Source organism: Phytophthora sojae, assembly GCF_000149755.1.
Source record: "Phytophthora sojae unplaced genomic scaffold PHYSOscaffold_6, whole genome shotgun sequence".
Classification (NCBI taxonomy): Eukaryota; Oomycota; class Peronosporomycetes; order Peronosporales; family Peronosporaceae; genus Phytophthora; species Phytophthora sojae.
In genome coordinates this window covers 3,768,994-3,791,589 of record NW_009258120.1, presented here as the reverse complement: position 1 = coordinate 3,791,589, position 22,596 = coordinate 3,768,994, and the positions used below count along the sequence as shown (strand labels likewise).

The 22,596-nt window shown below is 52.4% G+C and overlaps 9 protein-coding genes across 9 annotated transcripts; 5 read left to right on the top strand and 4 right to left on the bottom strand.

The window, feature by feature from the left end:
* Positions 1-124: 124 nt before the first annotated feature.
* PHYSODRAFT_562495 (hypothetical protein) lies at positions 125-1,251 on the top strand (the record flags this gene model as incomplete). The annotated part of the gene is made up of 1 exon (XM_009533238.1): positions 125-1,251. The coding sequence occupies exon 1, from the start codon at positions 163-165 to the stop codon at positions 1,249-1,251; it is 1,089 nt and encodes a 362-aa protein (XP_009531533.1). The 5' UTR covers positions 125-162.
* Positions 1,252-1,357: 106 nt separating this feature from the next.
* PHYSODRAFT_355048 (hypothetical protein) lies at positions 1,358-2,583 on the bottom strand. The gene has a single exon (XM_009533237.1). The coding sequence runs from the start codon at positions 2,552-2,554 to the stop codon at positions 1,484-1,486; it is 1,071 nt and encodes a 356-aa protein (XP_009531532.1). The 5' UTR covers positions 2,555-2,583; the 3' UTR covers positions 1,358-1,483.
* Positions 2,584-5,610: 3,027 nt separating this feature from the next.
* PHYSODRAFT_410230 (hypothetical protein) lies at positions 5,611-5,946 on the bottom strand (the record flags this gene model as incomplete). Its single annotated transcript, XM_009533236.1, has 1 exon — positions 5,611-5,946. A coding segment is annotated over one exon (336 nt), but the record flags the coding sequence as incomplete, so codon positions are not given.
* Positions 5,947-6,510: 564 nt separating this feature from the next.
* Positions 6,511-6,837, bottom strand: PHYSODRAFT_412117 (hypothetical protein; the record flags this gene model as incomplete). Its single annotated transcript, XM_009533235.1, has 1 exon — positions 6,511-6,837. A coding segment is annotated over one exon (327 nt), but the record flags the coding sequence as incomplete, so codon positions are not given.
* A 968-nt stretch (positions 6,838-7,805) lies between these two features.
* Positions 7,806-7,967, top strand: PHYSODRAFT_514622 (hypothetical protein; the record flags this gene model as incomplete). The annotated part of the gene is made up of 1 exon (XM_009533234.1): positions 7,806-7,967. The coding sequence occupies one exon, from the start codon at positions 7,806-7,808 to the stop codon at positions 7,965-7,967; it is 162 nt and encodes a 53-aa protein (XP_009531529.1).
* Positions 7,968-8,206: 239 nt separating this feature from the next.
* Positions 8,207-8,377, top strand: PHYSODRAFT_513834 (hypothetical protein; the record flags this gene model as incomplete). Its single annotated transcript, XM_009533233.1, has 1 exon — positions 8,207-8,377. A coding segment is annotated over one exon (171 nt), but the record flags the coding sequence as incomplete, so codon positions are not given.
* Positions 8,378-8,938: 561 nt separating this feature from the next.
* On the top strand, positions 8,939-9,292 carry PHYSODRAFT_513325 (hypothetical protein; the record flags this gene model as incomplete). The annotated part of the gene is made up of 1 exon (XM_009533232.1): positions 8,939-9,292. A coding segment is annotated over one exon (354 nt), but the record flags the coding sequence as incomplete, so codon positions are not given.
* A 1,118-nt stretch (positions 9,293-10,410) lies between these two features.
* On the bottom strand, positions 10,411-11,726 carry PHYSODRAFT_256076 (hypothetical protein; the record flags this gene model as incomplete). The annotated part of the gene is made up of 3 exons (XM_009533231.1): positions 10,411-10,983; positions 11,143-11,350; positions 11,482-11,726. The coding sequence occupies 3 exons, from the start codon at positions 11,724-11,726 to the stop codon at positions 10,411-10,413; spliced, it is 1,026 nt and encodes a 341-aa protein (XP_009531526.1).
* A 5,671-nt stretch (positions 11,727-17,397) lies between these two features.
* Positions 17,398-17,661, top strand: PHYSODRAFT_335773 (hypothetical protein; the record flags this gene model as incomplete). The annotated part of the gene is made up of 2 exons (XM_009533230.1): positions 17,398-17,456; positions 17,529-17,661. The coding sequence occupies 2 exons, from the start codon at positions 17,398-17,400 to the stop codon at positions 17,659-17,661; spliced, it is 192 nt and encodes a 63-aa protein (XP_009531525.1).
* Between the last annotated feature and the right edge of the window lie 4,935 nt (positions 17,662-22,596).

Sequence of the window (22,596 nt, the reverse complement as noted above, 5' to 3'; positions counted from 1 at the left end):
TCCGGCAATTGATACCAATTAGTGCCATGGCACGCAATCTATTCCGTCGTCGCTGGGATTACGGATGCAACGTCAGTCAAAGAGCCAAATCCCGTCTGGCTGGTCATTGCTACATCGCCCTCTTCCAGCTCAAGCCTCGCCCCTTACTCCCCGTCCGTCGCCATGGCCACCGGCACCACCTTCAGCGGCGCGCAGAACAACGTGGGCACGACGCCCATCGAGGACGCGCTCGAGACCATCCGCCAGGGCGGCTTCGTGGTCGTCATGGACAACGAGGACCGCGAGAACGAGGGCGACCTGATCGCCGCCGCCGAGTTCGCCACCGAGGAGCGCGTGGCCTTCATGCTGCGCCACTCCACGGGCATCGTGTGCGTGCCGGCGCTGGCCCCGCGCATCGACGAGCTGCAGCTGCCGCTCATGGTGGAGAACAACACGGAGGTGCACAAGTGCAAGTTCACGGTCACGGTGGACCTCAAGGAGGGCAACTCGACGGGCGTCTCGGCCGCGGACCGCGCGCGCACCATCCGCGCGCTGGCCGACCCCAAGGTGGGGGCGCAGGCCTTCAACCGGCCGGGCCACATCTTCCCGCTGCTGGCCCAGAAAGGCGGCGTCATGGTGCGCGCGGGCCACACGGAGGCCGCCACGGACCTGGCGCGGCTCGCTGGCGTCAAGCCCGTGGGCTACATCTGCGAGATGAACGACGACCACGGCCGCATGCTGCGCCGCCCGCAGCTGCAGGGGTTCGCGCAGAAGCACGACGTGCCCCTCATCACCATCTCCGACTTGATCCGGTACCGCGCGCGCACGGAGACGCTCGTGCAGCGCACGCAGCCCAAGGAGACGAGCGTCGCCACCCCGCTGGGACAGTTTGCTAGCGTCGAGTACAAGTCGCTCGTGCAGGAGAACCAGACGTACCATGCGTTGGTGTTCGGCGAGGTGGAAGGCAAGACCGAGGTGCCGGTGTTCCTCGTGGAGGACGGCTTCGAGGCCAGTCTCCAGGCCCAGTGGGCGCAGCACCACATCGCGCGTCACGGCTTTGGTGTGCTCATCTACGTGCACGGCTCGGCGCAGCTTCTGGAGATCAGCGGAGAGCTCATGGCGCACCAGAGCATCTTCGGCATGGCCATGCAAGTCGCGCGCGACTTGAAGGTGGGCTCTGTGCGGTTGCTGTCCACGACCAAGGTGAGCTTCGACCCCAACGGATTCGGTATTGAGATCGCGGGCACGGAGCGCCTCGCCACGTCAGCGTAAGCGTTAGGTAGACTTTGCATAGGACTCTTGTTAGAAAAAAAAATCGATGTGCCTACTCACGGGCAACTTCAAAATGAAAATGTATGCACCACAAGACAGCCATCGTAAATCATACAAAGCGCGTTGAAGCTGCGCGTATTGACAGAGCTGAGCTGCGGTGAGTTGAGCTCGAACGTGCTTCTAAGTTTCAATGCAGTCAACTCGCGTGTTCAACTTCCTCCTTCTAACTCACTCATTTGCGGGGAACCTGACGGTACGCTTTCTGCTTGGAGCGTCGAGAGCGCACAAAGAGAAGGTACCCGCCTACGGCTGCTACGGGGAGGATGTACCAAGCGAAGAGCGTCACAGGAGGTGCCGTGACACCCTGGAGACCGTCCTTGGGCTCGGCCTTCGTGTCGGCCACTAGCTCCTTGGTGTTCGCGGCGTTCTTGATGCCGAGCTCAGCGTCTTTCGGACGGTACTCGTCTCCGCCCTTCGGCTCGAGTAGGACGGGTCCAGTCGGCTTCGGTGTGGACTTCTCCACTGCGGCGTCCTCCTCAGCCTCCTCAGCAGTCTCAGCGGCAGTCTCCACCTGCTCCGTGGCGGGTGCTTCGGTCTCCTTCTTCACTTCACGACGCAAAGCGGCGGCCGTGCTCAACGGAGCAGTCACTTGAGGCTTTGCGAGAGGGACAACCACATCGCGGTAGCCGAACGTGTTGCCCAGCCATTTGTCCACTTCCACCATTTCCCACGCACCTTCACTGCCGCACGTCGGACAGTGCTCGGGCTTGGGCCAGATCGGGTGCCGCAGACGCTTGTTCACCGAGTTGTGCTGCTCCCAGAGCCAGCGACGCAGCGCCAGCGGCTTGTCCTCCGCGTCCTTGATCTTCTTCACGGCCTCGATCGTGTTCTCCGCCAAGAAGTGGTCGCGGCAGTTCACGCAGCCGAAGAAGTGCTTCATAAAGCGACGGATTGACGCCACCACGGACACCATGAGCTCACCACTGCGCGCTCCCGTCTCGGGAGGGTTCAACGTCAGCATGTGGAACATGTTCCATTGACCACAGGTGTACAGCGCGCACGCGCGGTAGGTGGCGCCTTGACCGAGGAACAGGTTGTTCAGCCGCTGCCACTCAGGCACCGTGACACCAGTGAAATCAAAACGAGCTTCCTCCGCGTCGAAGGCGGCGACTGAGCCCTCCTGCCACTCCTTGATAATGGCGTCCCACGTGTCAAAGTCCAGCAGCTCCTTTTCCTTCACCTTCTCGTACAGCGGACGAATAACCTTGCGGTTAATGGCACCTGGGAAAGTCTCCGATACCATCTTGAGCCAGCCCTTGAGTGCGTCAAACTCTTCATCATCCATGACATCGCTCGCCATGAACGCGCCCTGCTTAAGCCCAAACACAAAGGCCGACGCAGCGTCCTGGATGCGCGTCGTCTTGTTCATGGGCAGCGTCGACTCCTCCCAGATGGGCTTGAGCGTCTCCGTGGGTTTGGGCGTCTCCTTCTTGGCCTCCTCCTTCTTGGGGGCGTCCTTCTTCTCCTCGGGCTTCTTCTCCTCCTCCTTAGCCTTGTCCGTGTTCTCAGGAGGCGTGTATCCGGGCGGCCAGGTGCCCGTCTCATTGAACGCGGCCTCGGCGAAGACGCTGTTGACGTAGTCCTTGACCTCCTGCACCGTGTGGGTGCCGATGATGCGCTTGTTCTCCATCTTGGGGTTCTTCTTGTCGAAGTTGAGCGTCATGAGCGTCGGGAAGCCCGTGATGCCCACGCGGCGGCACTTGACGTGGTCCATGCAGCTCAGCGCGCCCACGTAGATGTTGCCCTTCTCCTTGTAGTACGCCGCCAGCTCGAAGTACGCTGGTGCAAAGTGCTTGCAGTGCGGGCAGCTATGTATCACATAACGTAGTGTATCACAACCACAAAAAGTATCATAACTCGGTCAATTCTCGCTGCATTCCAATGCAACCACCACGGAGAGCAAGACCGGACGCCGATCGTGCACGTACAAGGGGTGGTAGAAGTCGACGATCCACGGCTTGTCCGTCTTGGCCATGTGCTTGTCCCAGTTCTTGTCCGTCAGGTACGTGATGTTGGGGTGGCCGTCGGGGAACAGCGGCTCGCCCTTGTCCTTGGGGTCGATGGCCGCGCCCGAGGCGCCCGTGGCCAGCAGCGCCGCCAGCGCCCAGAGCAGCTTCATCTCTCTACTGTACGAGTCGCCGCCGCTGGACACGTGCAATGAGCTTGAACTGCCCGATGGGAGAGTGAGCGAGTGAGGGGCAGCGCAACAGTCATAAAAGACGACCAGATAGATGGGGGACAGGTTGGAAGCGTGGGCGTTTGTATGATAGGAATCCGGATACGTGACGGATAAGTTTGTTAAGATCGAGGATGACAGGTTTCGAGGTGCTGGCTAGCCACATTGCTGTGTGATGCCACACCAGGTTGCAGGAAGCAAATGGTGATGACGCCGCAGATTTGACCCGGAGGAAACTTCTGCAGCGCCGACGCCTGACGCCTTCGGGATCTGATGGCGCTGTGGAAATGGCCTTCGGGTCAGCTCTATGACTCTATGACTCGAGTACTACTAGTATTAGATTTAACTTATCAGGTTGGAGTGTTGTGTGTTCAGCAAAATGCTGATAGAGAGATAGATGGGTCGTCTGGGGGGGGGGGTCAAGGCGCAACTTTTAAGTTAAAAGTTTTAACATTCAACACTCGGAGATCAAGCGCAGAGACTGAGAAGTGGCGAGCCGCAATGCACACTGCAAAAGGTCCACCGACGTTAGGATCGACCTTCGCTGGCCGCGAGTTTCCGCCACGAACAGAGCAGGTGGGGACACACGCAGAGAATGGCTGATGTACTTGTCGCGGTTCGGACGAGAGTCTCCACCAAGACCAAGACCAGCAATGCCCACCCCACCACAATAGCCTTGAACAAGAACTGGAGTGCTGAGATGCGCGCAGCTGAAGACCAGGCGTGGCAATAAGTTGCTACTAGGTAGGGGTCACCTCAATCGAGCGCTGTCAAGGTACAACTACAAGTTTGATTTTTGTACTATTTCTCCTCTGAACTGCCATTGTATTGATCTGGTCAAGTGAATGGCTTTTTTGCAGGCGATTCTGGAGACGATCAAGGTCGTGGCGAGCAAGGCTGGATCCGATTCCAACTTGGAGGTAACTTCATGCCGTTGCATTTAATCCTCGAGCGCCAACTGACTTATGGTTTGTACTTTGTTCATCGTAGATAGAGCCACGCGGACGAGCTGCGTCGTGCGTGTCGTTGGTTGCCGTGGCTGAGGGTGATATAAAGCCCCTGATAGCTGCAGTACTCGATCGTCAAGCAAGCGTTGCTGAACGCCACCTCCAATAACGGTGCGCTTCCCGGCGGCGTTCTCTCTGGAATTGAGATGTTCGTTATGCTCGCGGTGGGCTTTGCGGTTTAACTTTTAAGCATTTAAAAATAAGCTGGCTGCTCACGTCCGAGATGATGAAGGCATCGGTATGGGTGGTTATTGCACCCCTCGGACGAGACGCGGCTCACCAGACGGGAGACGTAAAACCTCGAGAGACCGTCTCCCGAGGTTTTACGTCTCCCCGAAACTCCCGGGGAGACGCAGTTAAAAGAAACGATAGTGTACTGCGTCTCCCGTTTCGAGAGAGCCATTCAGCAAACACTTGGAACTTGAAACCTGGAAGATAGTTCGCGGTTCCAGGGAAAATATCCTTCAGCATGCTCATTTTTTTACCTGAAACCGCGAAAAATGTTCCAATATTACCTCGTTTTAGTGACAAGGTTTCAGGTATTCCCAGGAGCTTGGAACTTTTTAATCGAATAGAAGGTCGTGTGGGCCACACCACCAAGGATGGCGGAGCCGTGCATGCTGCGGAGACAGCTCAGCTCGACTGAGGGCGCGCTCTGCTGCAATAACAGCACCACGAACTTTGCGTGCGCGCACAGGGACTTAAGCACCCGCGTGCCATCGAGAGCTCTCCAGCACGGCCACCACACGCTCTGTTGAGCCCCCTCCCGCCGCCGCGCGATCTCTCGCGTGCATACCGTCGTGCGCACGCGATCAGGCAGCCCGCCACGTGCGCTGCTTGGCGCTGCTTGTCGTAGGCAATCCTTACTTGGCAGTGACCACTACCGCAAGTCGCATGTAGTGAGCTGCACCCAATGTTCATGAGCAAGATACAACCTTCCAAAATCAATATTCAGACGACTCATAAAAACAGAACACCGATCTATTTGCATTACACGACAGCTTCCTCGATAATGCGGTCGAAGTCTTGGTCAGCGTCCACAACTGGTCCAGCCAACGAAAGTTGCTGCAGCTCATCTACCAGCGACGCCGCGGCGAGGCACTCGTTGCTCAGCTGCAAACTACACTTCTTGTACCCATTCGCAATAGTGTCGGTGCTTAGTCCATCCCAGCTACGGCGCACCCACCTGCACATTCCGGCACGTCCTGGAGGTTCCAGCTTGAACTTCTCGCCCTCTGGGCGCGGCTGGTTTAGCTGCGCCTGCATGTCGTCGAGCCACAGCTGCCGGAGCCCCCACTTGAATGGGAAGTTCCATGCTGCATCTGCCGGTTGGCAGACGGCGGTGGCGTTCGGCGGAACCTTAATCAAAACGACCTTGATCGAAGCAGCGTAGAGAAGCACTTCCGAAGTCCAGTGTCCGCTAACGTCGTCCCAGAGAAGCAGGATGGGTTCCTCTGAGAACGACCGGTTGCCAAAGTGAAACTTTAGAAATCGTATCGAAAGATCTCTATTCCACCAGCCTAGCATACAAAACCAAACCATGATCAAAATTAGTATCATAGAATCCCATCACAATGACTTCACAGCATGAGCCCACCTTTTTCGTTCGTGTAAATCTGCAGTCCTGTTTCCTCTTTGATGCGCTTGATTTTCGGCCACGTCCGAACACCGAATCCACAGCGCTTCTCGTTATTGGCCTTGACAGTTTCCTTGTTCTTGGATGGCTTCATCTTGAACACGACGAACGGCGTGTGCTTGACCCGTTCAAGTCCCCCAACACCATCATTGTTGCCCGTTCTTTTGAAGACCCCGCGCACTTGACCCAAACCGTTTTAGCACTACGGGCATTGATTGTTTTCTTCATTGGCAAATATTCAAAGAAAGCAGCTTCATACATACACACATTTAAATTAGCTGTGTTAAAAAAAAAACTTGTCCGACGCCCTGAAGGAGGCGACACCAGCCTCCACAGTAATCCGCTGAGCTTGGAAAGTTAGCATTCGGGGCGACACGGGTAATCCATGCTACGATCTCTAGCTCAACAGATTCAGAGAGAATGGTCCCTACCCCAACGCTTCGCACCTTTAGATGGCTACCTTTACGCCCTTTTAGAGCTGCCTCGAGCTTGGCTGAATCCCTTCGCCAGCGCTGGATCTTGGTGCGCTTGGAATTGTAGCGTTCCGGCGCTAGTTCTGGCCAGAAGTGCGCAATAGTACTGCGCATCTTGGGTAGAGGGGCAGATGCCCAGAACGCGAGAACTGTCAGCTTCTTCTCCATCGAAATACCCTTAATTAGGTGCTTCATGTGGTGGCGCCCCTTGCCTCCGAGGCGCGGTCTGCCCACAGGGCGCGGCTTAACGCGCGTCATGGCAAAAGCCGAATGTCTGTGATACAATGCTGGTGCCGTCAGGCTTGCGGCTAATTGGTTGGTTTGGGGCTTGTGCATCTCTCTACATGCGATTCAGGGACTGCTGCTCAATGCTTTTTAATTGGCTAATATCAGGGTGCAGCTCACTACATGCGATTTGCGGTAGGCAGTAGGAACGTCTCTCCTTTCTTGCTGCTGGCGTTCATGCCACACGCCGGCGCTCGCGTGGCGAGTGAGTGGTACGGCCATTATAAAAAAAGTCAGACTGCCCAAAAAAGGTGAAGTTCCACCAACATTCTGGTCGGGAGCACACACACACAAATAGAGGCATAACCACCAAGACATAAATAGGCTGCCATACAAAAGAGCTGCTGAACACTTCAACACTTTAGCACTTTGCAGCAATGAGTGACCGTCCGACGATGGAGACCACATAGAGCTGCAACTGGGGACGTCCGCATCTGAAGCTGAGACTGAGCATGAACAAACGGGGCGGCCACCATGGGCGAAGATCTTCAAATCTAAAGCGTCTGGAGCTCTAGAAGATTTTCGAAAGACTCTACCGACAGTTTGTATCGACAAATGTACACAAGTTGGCTGCACTATTGGCCACTTGTCTGATAGAGATACAGCCTTGCTCAGACTAGCCGCGACATGAAGTCTCGAATGGTTCTCTGTCGATCTAAGCGGTGCAAAACCCAGGAGGAAGGCGGCGCAGCGTCTAGTTTGTGTCGCTACAAGGTCAAATCCTGCCTGTCGTCCGGTGCGTGCGAAGTTTTCTAGCAGGGCGAGCATATAATGGACATCAATGACCCCCCCCCCCCCCGAAACGTGCACTTACTGCAGAGATGAAGGACTACATAAAGACGAGCCTCGACAGCGGTGGGAAACCTACGGCGTCCAAGTTGTATGCAGGCATCTGTGCAAAAGTTTTCCATGGTGAGATGATCGGGCCAACTCCTAAAGATCAGCAGGTAGCCGACTTTGTGAAAAACTACAGACGTGACCGCCCAAAGCACTCCATGCAGCCCATGATCGACCTTTGCAATGCGCATTTGTATAATAATTTGGAGACTATCAGATATGGAGATGGTGATTTTGTGTGATACCCAGCCCGATTCTCGAGCTGGGGCTGCTGGTACAATGAACCATATTGGTGATGGCCCGAAGGAGTATCCTCTCCGGGTTGGTATGACCTGTCTTCGTCTCGTCCGAGACTATGTGGACGTGCAAAGTCGGTCCCAGTGCACGACCATGTTTCATCTCGACAGTACGCACAGCATGGTGATAAACGGGTATCTGGTCTTTGCATTTGGATATTCGGATCAAAGTGGACATTTCTATCTACTTGGAAGTTGCGAATGGGCGGCGGACCACGGTCGTGGTGGTCACCACGCACGCCATCTACGAGGGAGACGAGATTACCGTGGACTACGGACCGGATCTTTGGTTCGTGTGCCGCTGTGGCCACGCGAATTGCCGCCACTGCGACATCCAAGACGAGCAAGACCCGTAGGCGGCGCTCTCAAGGTCGAGGTCTGGTTGAAGTCAAGAAGAAGTAGTGGGAGATTTACAGCAATTGGTAAGGACATTGTATTCAAATCTGGTTCGCTGTTGAATCTAACTGCGTTGAAGTGCATCTATCCCTTGTGCCTTGCCTTTGTTGTTGACGTGCCAGCAGAGATCGCCGTGAACTTGGCGCCAAAATGAACGCTGTGAGCTGCTATTTGCCTCTATGTTAATCTTTGTATCAACCACGAGCTCGCTCAGTTTGCGCGCCAACTAGGCCCACGAGTAGCTGTACGCGCCAACGCAGTACGCGCCAACTTCAAGTAGCAGTACTGTGTTTGCCTTGCTGGAGCCTCCTTCGGCGACGGAGAGGAAATCAAGCTCCTGTCGCTCTCATTATTGTTTTTTTCAAGCCTAGCTCAAGTCCACACCCCCACTCGACCCCGCTCACCTCCTCCTACCCCGTTTCCGGTACGCTGCTCTCCTCATGAAAGCTGCCGTCGCGTCACCTTGGCACCTACGGTTACTATTTGACACTCACAACCTCGTGTATTTGCTTTGATTATAGATGGCGAAGTTGAGTGGAAGCACTAACTACAAGTTGTCCGAAGTGCGCCGCCTCCTGACGCTCGTCGAACACTACCTCCCGCTTGGCAAGGACGAATGGGAGCGACTCGCAAACTCCTACAACGCGAACCGAGGTGGTGGTGTCGCCGAGCACGACCACGAGAGCCTCCGTCGAAAGTTCAAGGTGCTCTACAATGCGCGCAAACCTACGGGCGTGGCCAACATACCGTCACATGTGCAGCTGGCGAAGCAGTTTAAACAAGCTATCGACGACAAGGCCAGCGTCGTCGACATGGAGGACGGTGCCGACGTCGACCAACAAGAGGAGGAGTATGAGCAGGACTTCTCGTTCGACTTCGAGGATGAGGAGGGGCCCGGGAACAACACGCGCGAAGACGCCGACGCTGACATGGGCGGAAGCACCACCACTAACGACTCGATGCACTCCGGCGAGACGCCGACGTCGGTCGGTGACAGCGTGGGCAACGCGGACCTGTCGGAGCTGCTCGACGTGGCCGGCGTCTGCGAGGGGCTGGAGGCATTCGCGACGCCGTGCCCTCCTCCGCCGTCGGCTCAGTCGATGCAGCGAAAGTTGCGCTCTAGGTCAACAAAGAAGGTCGGGCAAGGCCCCACTGCTGCTGCTGCAGCAGCAGCAGCAGCTGCCGCTGGCGCATTTACGACAGCAGCCAGCGCTGCTAAGGCTAAGTATGGGTCGCAGCAAGGCGCTAAAGGGCGCGCGCCGAGCAAGAAGGAGTCCAAGCCGAAAGGCTACGCGACTTCCTCGAACCGACTCGGAGGTATCGACTTGGGTGACTTTCGTGACACCGTGGGGCGCAAGCGTGCCCTCGAGGACGACAAGGAGCTCTCGGAGGCTAGCTTCGCCAAGGCGAAGCGCGTGAAGGCTGCCAGGGCGACCGCCGAGCTCAAAAAGCGTCTGACCGACTTGGAGAGCAGCGCCAGCAACATGGGCGGCTCCATGTTTGAGATGATGCTGCTAATGCGCGATGAGAGCGAGCGCAAGGCTGAGCTCCGCCGCGCTGAAGAAGAGCAGCGTCGCCGTGACAAGCTTGCTGCTCGCGAAGCCCGCTACCTTGCCGACAAGGCGGAAGCAGAGGAGCGTAGCCGTCACAAGAGATTGGAGACGGAGGATCGGCGCCGTCAGGAGAAACAAGAGGCGGAGGAGCGCGCCCGTCGTGACAAGGAAGATGCTCGGGCTCGCACTCAAGAACTGTTGCTCATTCTGGGCGCTCTAACGAAGAAAGACTGAGCCGCAAATGCTCTAGCGTGCAAGGAGATCGAAAGAGGGAGGAAGTGCATTTAGTAGCGTATCATCTTCAATACAGCCCTTAGTCGCAAGCAATAGGTTTGTTGCGAGGATTTGCAGCATGTATTCGATTGTAGCTATTAACGTGCATGCTGCACGAACGAAGGTGCACTAGTACGTGAAAGCTACGAACGGAGATGCAAAACACTTCATCCACACCACGACAGCGTTAGTTGCTCGGGAATCTCCATCGCGCCGGAGAACGTGGTCTTGATCTCTGGAATCCCGACTGTGCGAACTCTGTAGTTCGCAAGCCGGAATAGGTTGCCGATGCGCATGCCTCGTAGGTTCGGGTCGTAGGGCAGCGGCAAGTTGAGTCTGCTATAGACCTTTTGCACGCAACCCATTCCCCATTCGGCAGCCTGGCGGATGGAAGTGATAGCACTGTGTAGGGTGCGTGCAGTGGCGCGCAGTGAAGGCTCAATTTTCTCGATATCTCCGTCCTTCAACGGGGTGAGGATTCGCCCCGTCATGGCCGTGGAGCACGGGAAGGTGGAATCGGACACTACGCTCATACGACCATCAGGGCAGTACTGGGGGTCCGTCAGCTTGCCGCGGAACTCCAAGGACGTGTCCGAGTCGTTCCACGACCCCGGACAGTTGTGGCGAGACCAGATAATGCAGCCATCCGCTGCAAAGCAGATCGTGCCGGTTACGAAGACCGAGTGCAGCCAGCCATTGTACATGGCATTCTGAAGGTCTGCGTTAGAAGGCTCTTGCACCTACACAACACATTGCAAAAGCGTTTAGAGTTATTGAATATACAAAATAAAAGGCAAGTTCAAGAGCATGCATACGTACACGAAGGGTTTTACCATCTATAAACCCGAACGTGTGGGTGAGCAATGGCTCACGCTTGTTGCCATCCGCGCCAATTCTACCTGGCACGAGGGTGAGGGCCACGAGATACGCGCAGGCGCGTAGCCGTTCAGCGCCCGCACTAACGCCTCTTCGGCTTTGCGCAGCGTCCTGGAGAGCGTGCTGGGTGGGGCCCCAAAGGTGATGCATAGGGAGCTCTGCTCCATCGACCCGACGTAGAAGGTAAGAACGAGACCCAGCACATGGTGTAAGTAGCGCAGCTTGGGTGGGCTCCCTTTCGACGAGGTGGCGTCATGTAGTAGAAGCAAGATAATCTACAGAGCAACTGATCAAACGCGCTACTGTACTCGTAGCAATAGTGTTAGAATAGAAATATAATACAGACCTTTCAAAGAACTCACCGTGTCAGACTCGTAGCGTTCAAGAAGTTGATGTCAGTGCCGTACTCGTACAGCGTCATCCAGCCGGATGCACACGGCGCGTCGAGACACTGCGTGGTGAGGTAGTGGCGCTCGCGCATGGCGACGCGCCACTCCTCCTCCAGCAGGAGTTGATGAACGTCGCGGCGGGCGTCGCGCACGCGCTCCGTGTGCGTCTTGTACGCCTCGTAGAGAAGCAGGATCACGCCGTCGTCTCCGTCAATCATTGTCGCGCTTGCACAGGAGGGAGTAGGAAGGGAAATGGCGAACTTCAAGCCTACTATTCGCGAACTTCTAGCGGATCTGGAAAGATTCAGCTCCAAAGTGTCCCGCACTAATTGTCCTATAGTGTGATCAAAGACTTGAAATGAGACTATTAGGATCGACCAGAGTTTGCTCGGCCAAACTTTAAGATATGTCGACATATTTTCGTGTTAAGCCTGTCATATCTGCTGCATCTATGTCGGGTGATTTCTCTATTTTTGGTAGGCCCACCCATTCGAAAGCAGCTATTGCGTACTTACTAGTTTCTACTGTGTGAGGCACATTCGCACTTAGCTCATTTCTACTGGGCAATCCAGTACTTTTTCTGGATCATGGTAGTTCCTCGAGCAGTTACAGATCCGCGAGCGCGCTCGTGAGGTTCTGCTCGTGCTCGTTCCCGCGAGCAGTGCTCCCGCTTAGATCGTGGGATGCTTGGTAATAGTCACTCTCAAGGATCAACCGTGAGTGTAGTGGATGGCTATCTCCAGCCTGTCCAGCTAGTAGCTGGCAGCTAACCCGAAGTCGTTAGAGCAACGCTAAATCTGCCCATCATTGTGTTGCCTCAATTAACACAGTATAAATATGAGATGGGGCGTATTGTACGCGCCCCGTAATGTTTACTTCAATCTAAACGTTGGTTTGCTTCATGTGGCTCATTCGCAAATTTGCGGACGCAGTGCTCGTCGCCGCCGCCCACTGACGAAGGCTCGCGTGTCTTGCGCCGATAGGGATAGATTGGATGCAGAACTGTATGATAATGTTCAAGCGAATATACACGTTTGAGGCTAGTAAGCTTATTGCTTTGTATTATTGCGTTTATGAGCGGGAGTGAGCAGTTACGAGATCGCGTTGCCGCAGCAAACAAGCGCGGGGTGCCCGCGAAGTAGGACCGCGCGGTATTCGTCGAGGCGGGGCCAGCACATTCCTGCGAACGGACTCATGCCGCACATCGGCGTTAGTTCTTCTACAGCGGTGGTCTGGGGTTATCCCCCAGAACACACCGGCACGTAGCGCTCGGCCCGTATTACACATGTAGTGTCGACACACAAAATAACGATGCGTAAATTACGCTTTCCCTGTCGGTGATTGTGTTTGTGTTGCCTGTGTTAGTGTTGCCTTGTGTTAGCGTTGCCTGTGTTAGTGTTGCCGTGTGTTAGCGTTGCGCGTGTTGCCCTATGAGCTCAAGTTAGTGTTGCTCGAATGGGCTCCATCAGCAGCATCACCAGTGGCCGCAGTCATTCACTGCAAGCGTGGTGGCTGCAGCCATGTACCTTACTCATAACGCAAAGTAGGGTGACAAGTGCTGGGCATAACGCAAAAGCTGATACCCAGCCAGAAATCAAGTGTACTACATGTACTGTATCACGGAAATCTTGATGACAACCGAACTACAAGTTAGATTACGGCTGCGGCTTCACTGGTTACTGTACTAACCTAACCAGTGGTTAGCAGGAGCCGCACCACTACATGTATTATCCTGGGAGGACAGCTAGAAGAGCTGTATGGACAGCCTCACACAGATTAATTCGTCGAAAAAAAGTTGCTTGTACCTCAGGCAACATTTAAACAACATCTCGCCACACCATACTCACACAAACGCACACCATACCTATACAAATATAGCCATATTGACATCCCGACCGGTACCACACAAAGCCAATTGACAATGAAATGAGGACAGCGCTAGCGACAAGAGAATGCAGGATGACCAATCAGCCTACAACTACACTGTATTCCATAGTTCCTAGTTACTGACGGATAAACTGAGGATGTCTTACGTCCACGCAGCTGAGCTCTTGGCCTACAAAGTAAACCTGTCCGCCTGGATTTCGGGCAGCCTCGCTGGCATTAGATCATTGGCTCCATATAAAAAATGGTGGTCGGCGCTGCAAACGCTTACGTTCTTAGCTCTTGGCCTACAAACTATAAAATCTGTCCGGTAGGCAGCTTCGCCGGCAGTAGATAGTTGGCTCCATATAAAAAGGAAAATTCCGGAATATGACTCACAATGAAATTTTGTGCAAAAGGTGATACAAGGTTTTGTGCCAAGTGCATTTGGCCATCGATAGCGGCCAGCACCTGAATGCCATGCACGTCGCTGAATGCACCAATTGTGTCAGTATAGCACTGGGTAAACGCGAAGGCGGTGCCGGTGTAGGCATGGCCCTCTGCTGATAGTTGTTCTGGTGGAGTACGGTCGCCTTCTGTGTCGCTTAAGCGACACTGCCCACGCTGCATAAAGTATCACCGACGGCTTGGATGTCTTACTCCCCATGTCGCCGCTGGAGGCAACAATGTCGTGGCCCAATGCCCTAGCAAATGCTGCTGAACCTGAAATATGTGCTCTCGACACAAATCCTTCTATCACCTTTTGCACAAATTTTAATATTGAGTCACCTTCCTGAAATTTCCCTAAGAAAAATGATGTAGGCGCTGCAAATGAGGGGCTATGTCCCTCATTTGCAACTAAAGAAGAAATCTATTAGTTTCTTCAAAGTGTGCCAGTATGAAAAATATAGTTGTACTCGAGTTGGTAAAATCGAGCTAACGTTAGATACACCCGAGCAGACTTTTTGGAATTTAAAGTAGTCCTTCCAGCCTAACGCAACGCACCCTTGTTAAGGGTTAAAATAACGCGAAGTCGGCTTGCTATAGATACAGACAATCCCGTTGGTAGTCATGGCGTTGAGCGAGGGTCCAATCTACAGGAGGAAGTAGCGTATGTACAGAGGAACGGGTCGGACTACAGAAACCGTGTATGATCTACAGAGGGCGCGGTGTGATTACAGAAAGCCGCAGGCAATTTACAGAGGATGGTGCCAAAGTACAGACGCGGACGCATCGATTGGTGGATGTCTTTGGTGCTTGGGTCGAGCGCCTCTCAATTGGCCAGAACCAAAATATGTAGGCGTATCCATACGGTCAGAGTGGACAGTACGCTTGCGATGCATTTCTAGTGGATACGCGTGAGGGTCTCAAGCGTACAGGTCCGAGCTCGTACTCCAAATGAAGCAGCTTAGGGAGATTTTTAAAGCGCAGTACATGTATGATAAAGGAGCGGCATCAGGCAGTACTGCTAGTGTGGGTCTTCTAGGGAGGGTTGCCTACCGCTGTGTTGAAGGGCTCGCTTTGAATGAGCAGCGCCGCCACAGTCGACTACAAACCGCTATGTACGGACGAGCGTACAGTAGAGGACTTCACGACGATCCAGGGGTGCCGCGTAGGCTGAGCCGCACAAACAGATACAGGATGCCACGATACGGTGACACTGACGTCTTACCGTGTTATGGTAACACGGTCACCACACCGTGTTATCATAACACGGAAAACGTAGAATCTCGCGCAAATAGCAACCTGAGAGTTGGTGTCGACGCTAATGACCTTTAAAACAGCCTGAGGGTATGCACAACGGTACCGGGCTACCCCATTAAGCGTAGCCATACCGAATGCGCTAGCCACAAACTTATGCAGTGCGATAGTTGCAGTCCACGGGCGCCCCAGTGTGTAGAAGCAGGGATCGGAAAATAAAAATTGATATTGTAAAATTGTAATATTGTTGGGCATCAATATTGTATTGTAGCGATGCCATCAATATCCACTATTATTGTCAATATTGTTCAGGAAGAAAAACTGCCCCTACCTTCTCTTACGATATTAAAGAGCACTATGAGCTAGTTTTCCTCTCCTTTTTCCGTGGCTGTTGCCTATTGAATACTTCTGACCGCCTTAATTAATGCATGTTTTGAGCCTCGGTGAGAAAGAAGCACATGATCGTGTCCGACAAGGAAACCTAGTCCTGTCGACTACTCCAAAAGTCATATGTTTTCTGAAGATCAACCAATTACAGAATGCTATTTCTCGTAGCCCTATCGTGACCTAGCCCACTTGAGCTCATGTTTCTTGGCCGATTCAAACCTTCATGTTTGAGCGCCTATAACGAAAAACCGGCTGCGAATTGGACCGTTTTGACCACATTTTTGGAATCTAACAGCCCTTCGCTGGTCATCAGACCCCAATCCATCGTCAGTACTTAATCGAGTCTCAGTTTTTCACGTTTCGCGACGAGTCAGCGAGCGACTTATTAAGGCGCCGAATTAATGCTACATCGCCCAGTTGAGTTGGCCAGCTCCCTCTGAGCGGTGTATCGGACGTGCGACTGAAGCTGCAGTTTCCGTGGCGCCGCGTTCGATCGCTTCCTGAGTATTCGAGGTTCTTAACGATGCCAGACGTCCAGTCAGCTAGCCCATTTGTCGCTCACCGCCGACGGCTTTGGGACAAATCTTTTTATCCATTTGTACCGAACTGTCGTCGTCATTTTCCTGGTGCGGGTTGAGCGGATCCTGCAGTTAACGGAGGAAGCATCAATGATGTCGCACCGGCTGGGCGGCACTGGTCGAAAACACCAGGAGCTCAGTGAGGACTCGTGTGCGGGGTAAGACGAACGTTGTGTTGGAGAAGTTTGGGGAAATCACGGGGAAATGCCCCGCCAAGACCTCGATCAAGTCGCTGGCGTACGAAGGCGAAAGTTACGTAGACTTGCTCTCTCTCTTATCGAGCTATGGTTTTCTCCATGAGAGTAGCCTTGAGGTCCGCAGGGCTGCACTTCTGTTTTCTTTACAGCCACGTAATGGCACCAGCGTGTATACGTAATAAATTTGAGCAGATACTGCGACTACGTGCGAAAAGACTTCGTATGCGTAGGAGGGGGGACACTTAGTCCTCAGAGCTGCAGCGTTACTGCGGTACCTACGTCGGTGATAATAACTTGGCTTGTGTCCTTGGCAACAGACGTCATGAAAGAGGGCGAGGTACCCCAACCGAGTCTCTAACATTGCTCGTCGATGCTTCTGTCTGGTCACTTTCGCTTTAGACACTAGGAAGACCGTCAATCATGTTCGGACACGTACAGTTAGGGGTAAAGACTCGCTTACCATTGGGGATAAGTGCCATGACGATTCATGCTAACATTACTCAACGTACTCATATACTAGTACTCTAGTACAGTACAATATATCGCCATACTAAAGGCAAGTATGGCAATATGTTGTGGCAAATATTGATATTGGTACAATATTGATTCATGCTCTTTCGTAAGACGATACTTAGCCCCAGAGAGCCTACCGTAAGACAAAGCGTCTTACGTTTTGCAATCAACGCATTTTGGCTACATCTTGGTTTTAGTATACCAGTGGCTACATTGTATTTTGTCCGTCAAAACGTAAGACAGTTTGTCGGACAACAATTTGCACCATGCGATTGGCCAAAACTTACTGCACGAAAGAGGGTAGTGTCGTTGCGTGCGTTCCTCCGTTGAGCATGTAGGAACCCGAGGACAACCGCTTTGCCGTTTTTGAATTGCTCGTGCCACCTACAGTCGAGCCGACGAAATAAGGCGCTCACAAGCACGAACATGTAGTCGGTAGTGCGGCCCTACTGCCGACTACAATGTACACGCTTGTTTGAGAATGGTTAAGAAATAAATGCACCCGAACCATTAGCCCAGCTTGACAAACAAAACGTTCAGGGCTTTATAGTGAATTCTAGTTAATGCATAACCAAATAGAGCCCCTCTTCCTCCGGTAGTGCGGCCCACGAACCCTGTCGTGTCCTCTGAGGACGCCTCCGAGCGAAACAATGCACGACGAGCGCGCACACATGCTCCGCACCGAGGCGTTGTCGGAGGACGCGAGGGAGTAAACATTCAATACATTATGTATGGGATCTTACCAAAGCCATGAAATGAACTGTTTTGTAGTAGCAACAAGGCAGCGTCAGCCAGTCTTGGTATTTGTATTTGTTGCGGTTTGCTTGGCTGCCTTACTCCCGGAGGCGCACACTGCTGCAGCTCCACCTACGTCGGTAGTGGACACCTCCGACCTCACCCGCGGCCACGTGTAGGCAAGCTGTTGGTGGTGTCGCAAACGACGTGAGGGCCTCTAAGAGTCAAATGAGCGGCGAAACTTCTCGGGAATACATGAAAAATGCCAAAGCTAATGTAATTGATCAGCCCGGCTGAAGGCGCTTACCAGTTTGCTCGGCTTGCTACTGTAGTACTACGAAATCTAAACGATCTAAGCTCGCCGTGGTGTTTTAGATATGTAGAGGGAGTTTGTTGGTGTCGCAGCGCTCCTCCGCACAGTTCTATCGAACCGCCAATCATTACTACCACTACTACGCTGCGCCCGATATTAGTCAGGATACGAAGTGCAACGAAATGCATCAAAAAGAGTAGCGAAGAGGAACGCGGGCCTTCCTAGCAGAGCCTCTGCGCCTGGCAGTGCCAACAGAATTGGCAAGTCGTACTATTCGCCAATCAAATCACTAGATTTGATTTGTCGTCAAACTGTCTTACGAATGCTCGACACAAGTGATTGTGATGACTGCCTCGCCGACAATCAATATCCAATATATATTGTCCGATCCCTGGTGTAAAAAGCTGTAACTCATGAGTTCGTGCCCAAGAGCGGCTAAGAAAGCTACCGCCGGCGGACGCCGATCCGCGAGTAGACATGAAGTAATTTCGGCCGTTGGCTTTGATGATCGTATTAGCTAAGTGACAACAATAGTTGCCTCAATTCAAAAACAAACAAACAGTCGACCCTTGGCTGAAACGTGCCACCTTCGTTTTTGGCAGCGTGGCTGTTCAAAACATGGTGGCAATGAGGCTGCTTTCTCCTAGCGGTGAAAACCTTAATACAGGGAGATCTCAGAAGGTGTGAGTGTTGCGGCCGCGACCCTCACACTAGCCAGCTCTCAGTCTGGATATACGATCCCTCCAAATACTTAGAGCAGCACACACGGAGTGCTTCAGTCATACTCCTTTAGAGTTGGTCGTGAAGTCACTGGTGGATGGTAGATAACTGACTACGGTAGTCAACATATCTGCACGTATTAATACACGTACACGAGCATGCATGGAGGCAAAGGCTGTCGACCACCTAGCCGGGAGACCACTCTGTCGCGATGGCTCTTGGCCCACGACGGCTTGGAAACGCCACCACACCACCAGCACTGAGTTGTCGGAAGGTACTTTGGCGTTACAATGCGACCTCTGGTATACCTCAATGGTGCCTTGGCCACTTGACCCGGGTGTTGCTGAGCGTGGCCATCTAGCCCTATTTCGTGTTGACCGTCACGTCCGAGCTGGTCGGGTTCATGGGGAACCTATTGTACTCATACACCTCTCACCCTTTGGGACCGCACGGGATCTTTATCAAAAGGGGCCACAAATCCATCAGCTCTTTATCATCAAATTTTGGGGCCACAAACCTGTCAAAGAGTTGGACTTAGCGCAGTACCGTAAGAAGTACCGTCGATAGCCGATTGCTGTCCAGGCGACCGGTACAGCGTTGCAGTGATCTTCCGCTTATGAGCTTTATGAGGCTCCTTCATGTAACAAAACATTCCTCGGATCCATTTCTATTTGCAGTAGTATAATAAGTTTAGTTTATAGCTAAAACGCGCAATAAGTGACGTAAAGGCATCGAAGAGAGGAAGCTATTGAGCAGAATAAATGTCGTAGCGGAATTTGACACTTGCATCAACTCTTTAGTGGGAGAGCTCTAAAAGATCCTCTATTAAGCGCGTAACTAGAACTATAAAGTCCTGGTGTCGCTGTAGGCTGTTCCTAATTGAATGTCATTCCAGGAGTTCTCGTTGCTATGTCTTCCCTTTCAGCTTCCTGAAAAGGGCACTCTACCAAAGCAGCACTGAATTTTAGCTATACAACATTTTCTGTTGAGCACCTCTGGGCAACGATAGTGAAATACCTTGCACAAAATTATTTACGCCGGAACCTGCAGATATCTGTCAACCGGGTCTGCTTATTAGGCCAACAGTTTGTATCTGTGAAACCGTTCCTATACTACATGACGACTTGAAGTGCTCCGAATGAATGCAAGAACTGCAACAAATCAATTGGAGTTACTTACCGTCTATATTTGCAAACTGCATGCACGGCTAAAGGTTGAAACAGTCGATCAAGCCAGTGGGCAAAGGCTTTTGGCAAGCTTAGACTACGGCAATGTTACCTGCAACTTATCGCGTAGTAGTTAATGCAATCATAGATGACTCGAATGCCAGACCGGTCTTAATTTTATTTCCTGAATCGATGGCGCCTTGCTCTGAGTACCAGCACAACACGGCACCCTTTGGCAATGCTTGTCACTGGTAACTCGATCTACACTTGTGTGTACAAGGTGCATTTAGGTTAATTACTACCGCGGAACTTTTACCGTAGACGAGTGCCTGCACGAGCACATCATCGACATGTTGGGTTGAGCTGAGGGGGTACATAACGTTCTAAACCGCGACAATTTCTAACTTAGATTAACTACCGCATCTCGATCTACAACTTGGCAGCGCCCATGTTAATCTTGAAAGGCAATTAGGACGGCACACAAGCAGCGCTAGTTTATTTTTTGCTGGTAGCGAAGGCATGAGTATGCAAACAACCGGGTGCTGTCCTGTGGCAAACGTTCCACACCGGTAATTCAAGCCATTCTTCGAAGGTTGCACAATTTTGAGCACGCTTAAGTCGTTTCGGATGCATTGCTGGTTTGCCATAGCTTATTTTTAAAAATTACTGGTAATTTACAACGTGCATGCTCGATGTACCCCATATGCTGACGAGCAAACTCGATGGCGATCCAATGTGGTGTTACTGGATCGTGATATTTCCTTGAGGTCGTACGAAGTCCTGGAGCAAGTACGTAATGGACTACTAGTCAATTGGTTTATACATGTACGTATCTGCAGCAGTTCTGTAATGAACCGCAAAACGTGCCTAGATTAGACTTCGTTGCGACGCGTTCCGCTACTTGAGTTGCGTTGCAGTTTGACACCTGTGCTGCAACGCTGTACCGGTCGCCTGGACAGCAATCGGCTATCGACGGTACTTCTTACGGTACTCTTTGACAGGTTTGTGGCCCCAAATGATAATGTGCTGATGGATTTGTGGCCCCTTTTGATGAAGATCCGACCGCACGAGCAAGAGAGTATCATGATGCCCTTACCGAAGGCGACGTAAATCACCATGAGTTAGGCGTCGTCGGTGAGACGCTCGACGCTGAGCCGCCCGTCTAAGCTGGGGTCCGCCCTCGCATAATCGACACAGGCTACCGAAGTCAGGAGGACCAGAATAATCTACGGGACCAGGCAGGCTGCCTCGTGTGCGTTCTTGGGCGAGAATGCGCTGCGGTAGAATAGATCTCTTTGAATGAACATCAGAGGCACAGTAGACTGCAAGCTGCTATGAACGGACGCACGGAGCTAGTAACGCGACGATCCAGCGCTGCCGAGCTGGATCAATAGTTGTAGGAGGCCAAGATACGGCAACAAGGACGTCTCACCGTGTTATGGTAACACGGTAATCTTACCGAGTTATGGTAACAAACCGGTCGACACAGAACTCAAAATAGCGGCCCGAACGTTGGTTTTGGCCTGGTATACACACTGCTGTGGGCCCTGAATCCTTCCAGTGAGCGCAGAGTCGCCGAGCGCACAAGCCCACTTTTGCGTGGTTACCCGTCTATGCTGATGCTTGACGTTAAAGCTGTTATAGCAGGTGTGACACAAAGCCAAATAGTCCTCGAGACTATTTCAGCAGCAAGGCAGGGTCCCTACCCCTTCTGTAGGAATCACAGTTCCTTTGTAGAATGAGAACTTCCACCTGTGGATAGACACTTCCGTCGTGGCTGCAGCCATGCACCTTACTCATAACGCAAAGTAGGATGACAAGTGCTGGGCATAACGCAAAAGCTGATACCCAGCCAGAAATCAAGTGTACTACATGTACTGTATCACGGAAATCTACCTTACTCATAACGCAAAGTAGGATGACAAGTGCTGGGCATAACGCAAAAGCTGATACCCAGCCAGAAATCAAGTGTACTACATGTACCGTATCACGGAAATCTACCTTACTCATAACGCAAAGTAGGATGACAAGTGCTGGGCATAACGCAAAAGCTGATACCCAGCCAGAAATCAAGTGTACTACATGTACCGTATCACGGAAATCTTGACGACAACCGAACTACAAGTTAGATTACGGCTGCGGCTTCACTGGTTACTAACCTAACCAGTGGTTAGCAGGAGCCGCAGCACTACATGTATTAAAATAACGCGAAGTCGGCTTGCAATAGATACAGACAATCCCGTCGGTAGTCATGGCGTTGGGAAGTTCCCTCACCTAGGAATAAAAAGTGGGTTCCCAATGGGAACCCACTTTTTATTCCTAGGTGAGGGTATTCCTGTCGTAGGGTGTATCATGGGGTGGTACACCGTACTGTACCACATATATGATACGGATTGGTGTAGTCTTTTGGTTGCACAGCCCTTGGATGGAATTCGTGCAGACAACGGTATATACCTCGGTAGCACCGAAAAGGACAACGTATAGTTGATATAATACCGTAAGAGATGTGGGTCATGATGTAGGTAATGATACTGATATTAAAATAATTTGCCATGGTAGTATTGAGACCCATCTCGCGAATGTTGACAAGCACCCGAGCTCCATTCTATTCAAACGAACGGCACTAGCAGGTCTGAAAGCTGGCTCTGAAAGCTAATGTGATCGTTAAATAAGAAATGCGGCAAGAAAACATGAATAGGCCTGTTTAGTGCAGTGCACGAAAGTCCCCACAAATGCACTAAAGTACTTTAGTGCACGCGCTAATGTCCAGCATCAGTTGTGTGCAGGGGCGCCAAAAGTGCTCTAAAGTACTTTAGTGCATTTGTAGGGACTTTCGTGCACTGCACTAAACAGGTCTAAACATGAACAATAGGGGCTGGTGTCCTGGTTAGACTACTCCAGACATCCTGTCAAAA

What these genes read in the sequence shown, in the direction of transcription:
- PHYSODRAFT_355048 (XM_009533237.1), bottom strand. Translation starts at nt 2,554, where the DNA reads ATGGTATCGGAGACTTTCCCAGGTGCCATTAACCGCAAGGTTATTCGT.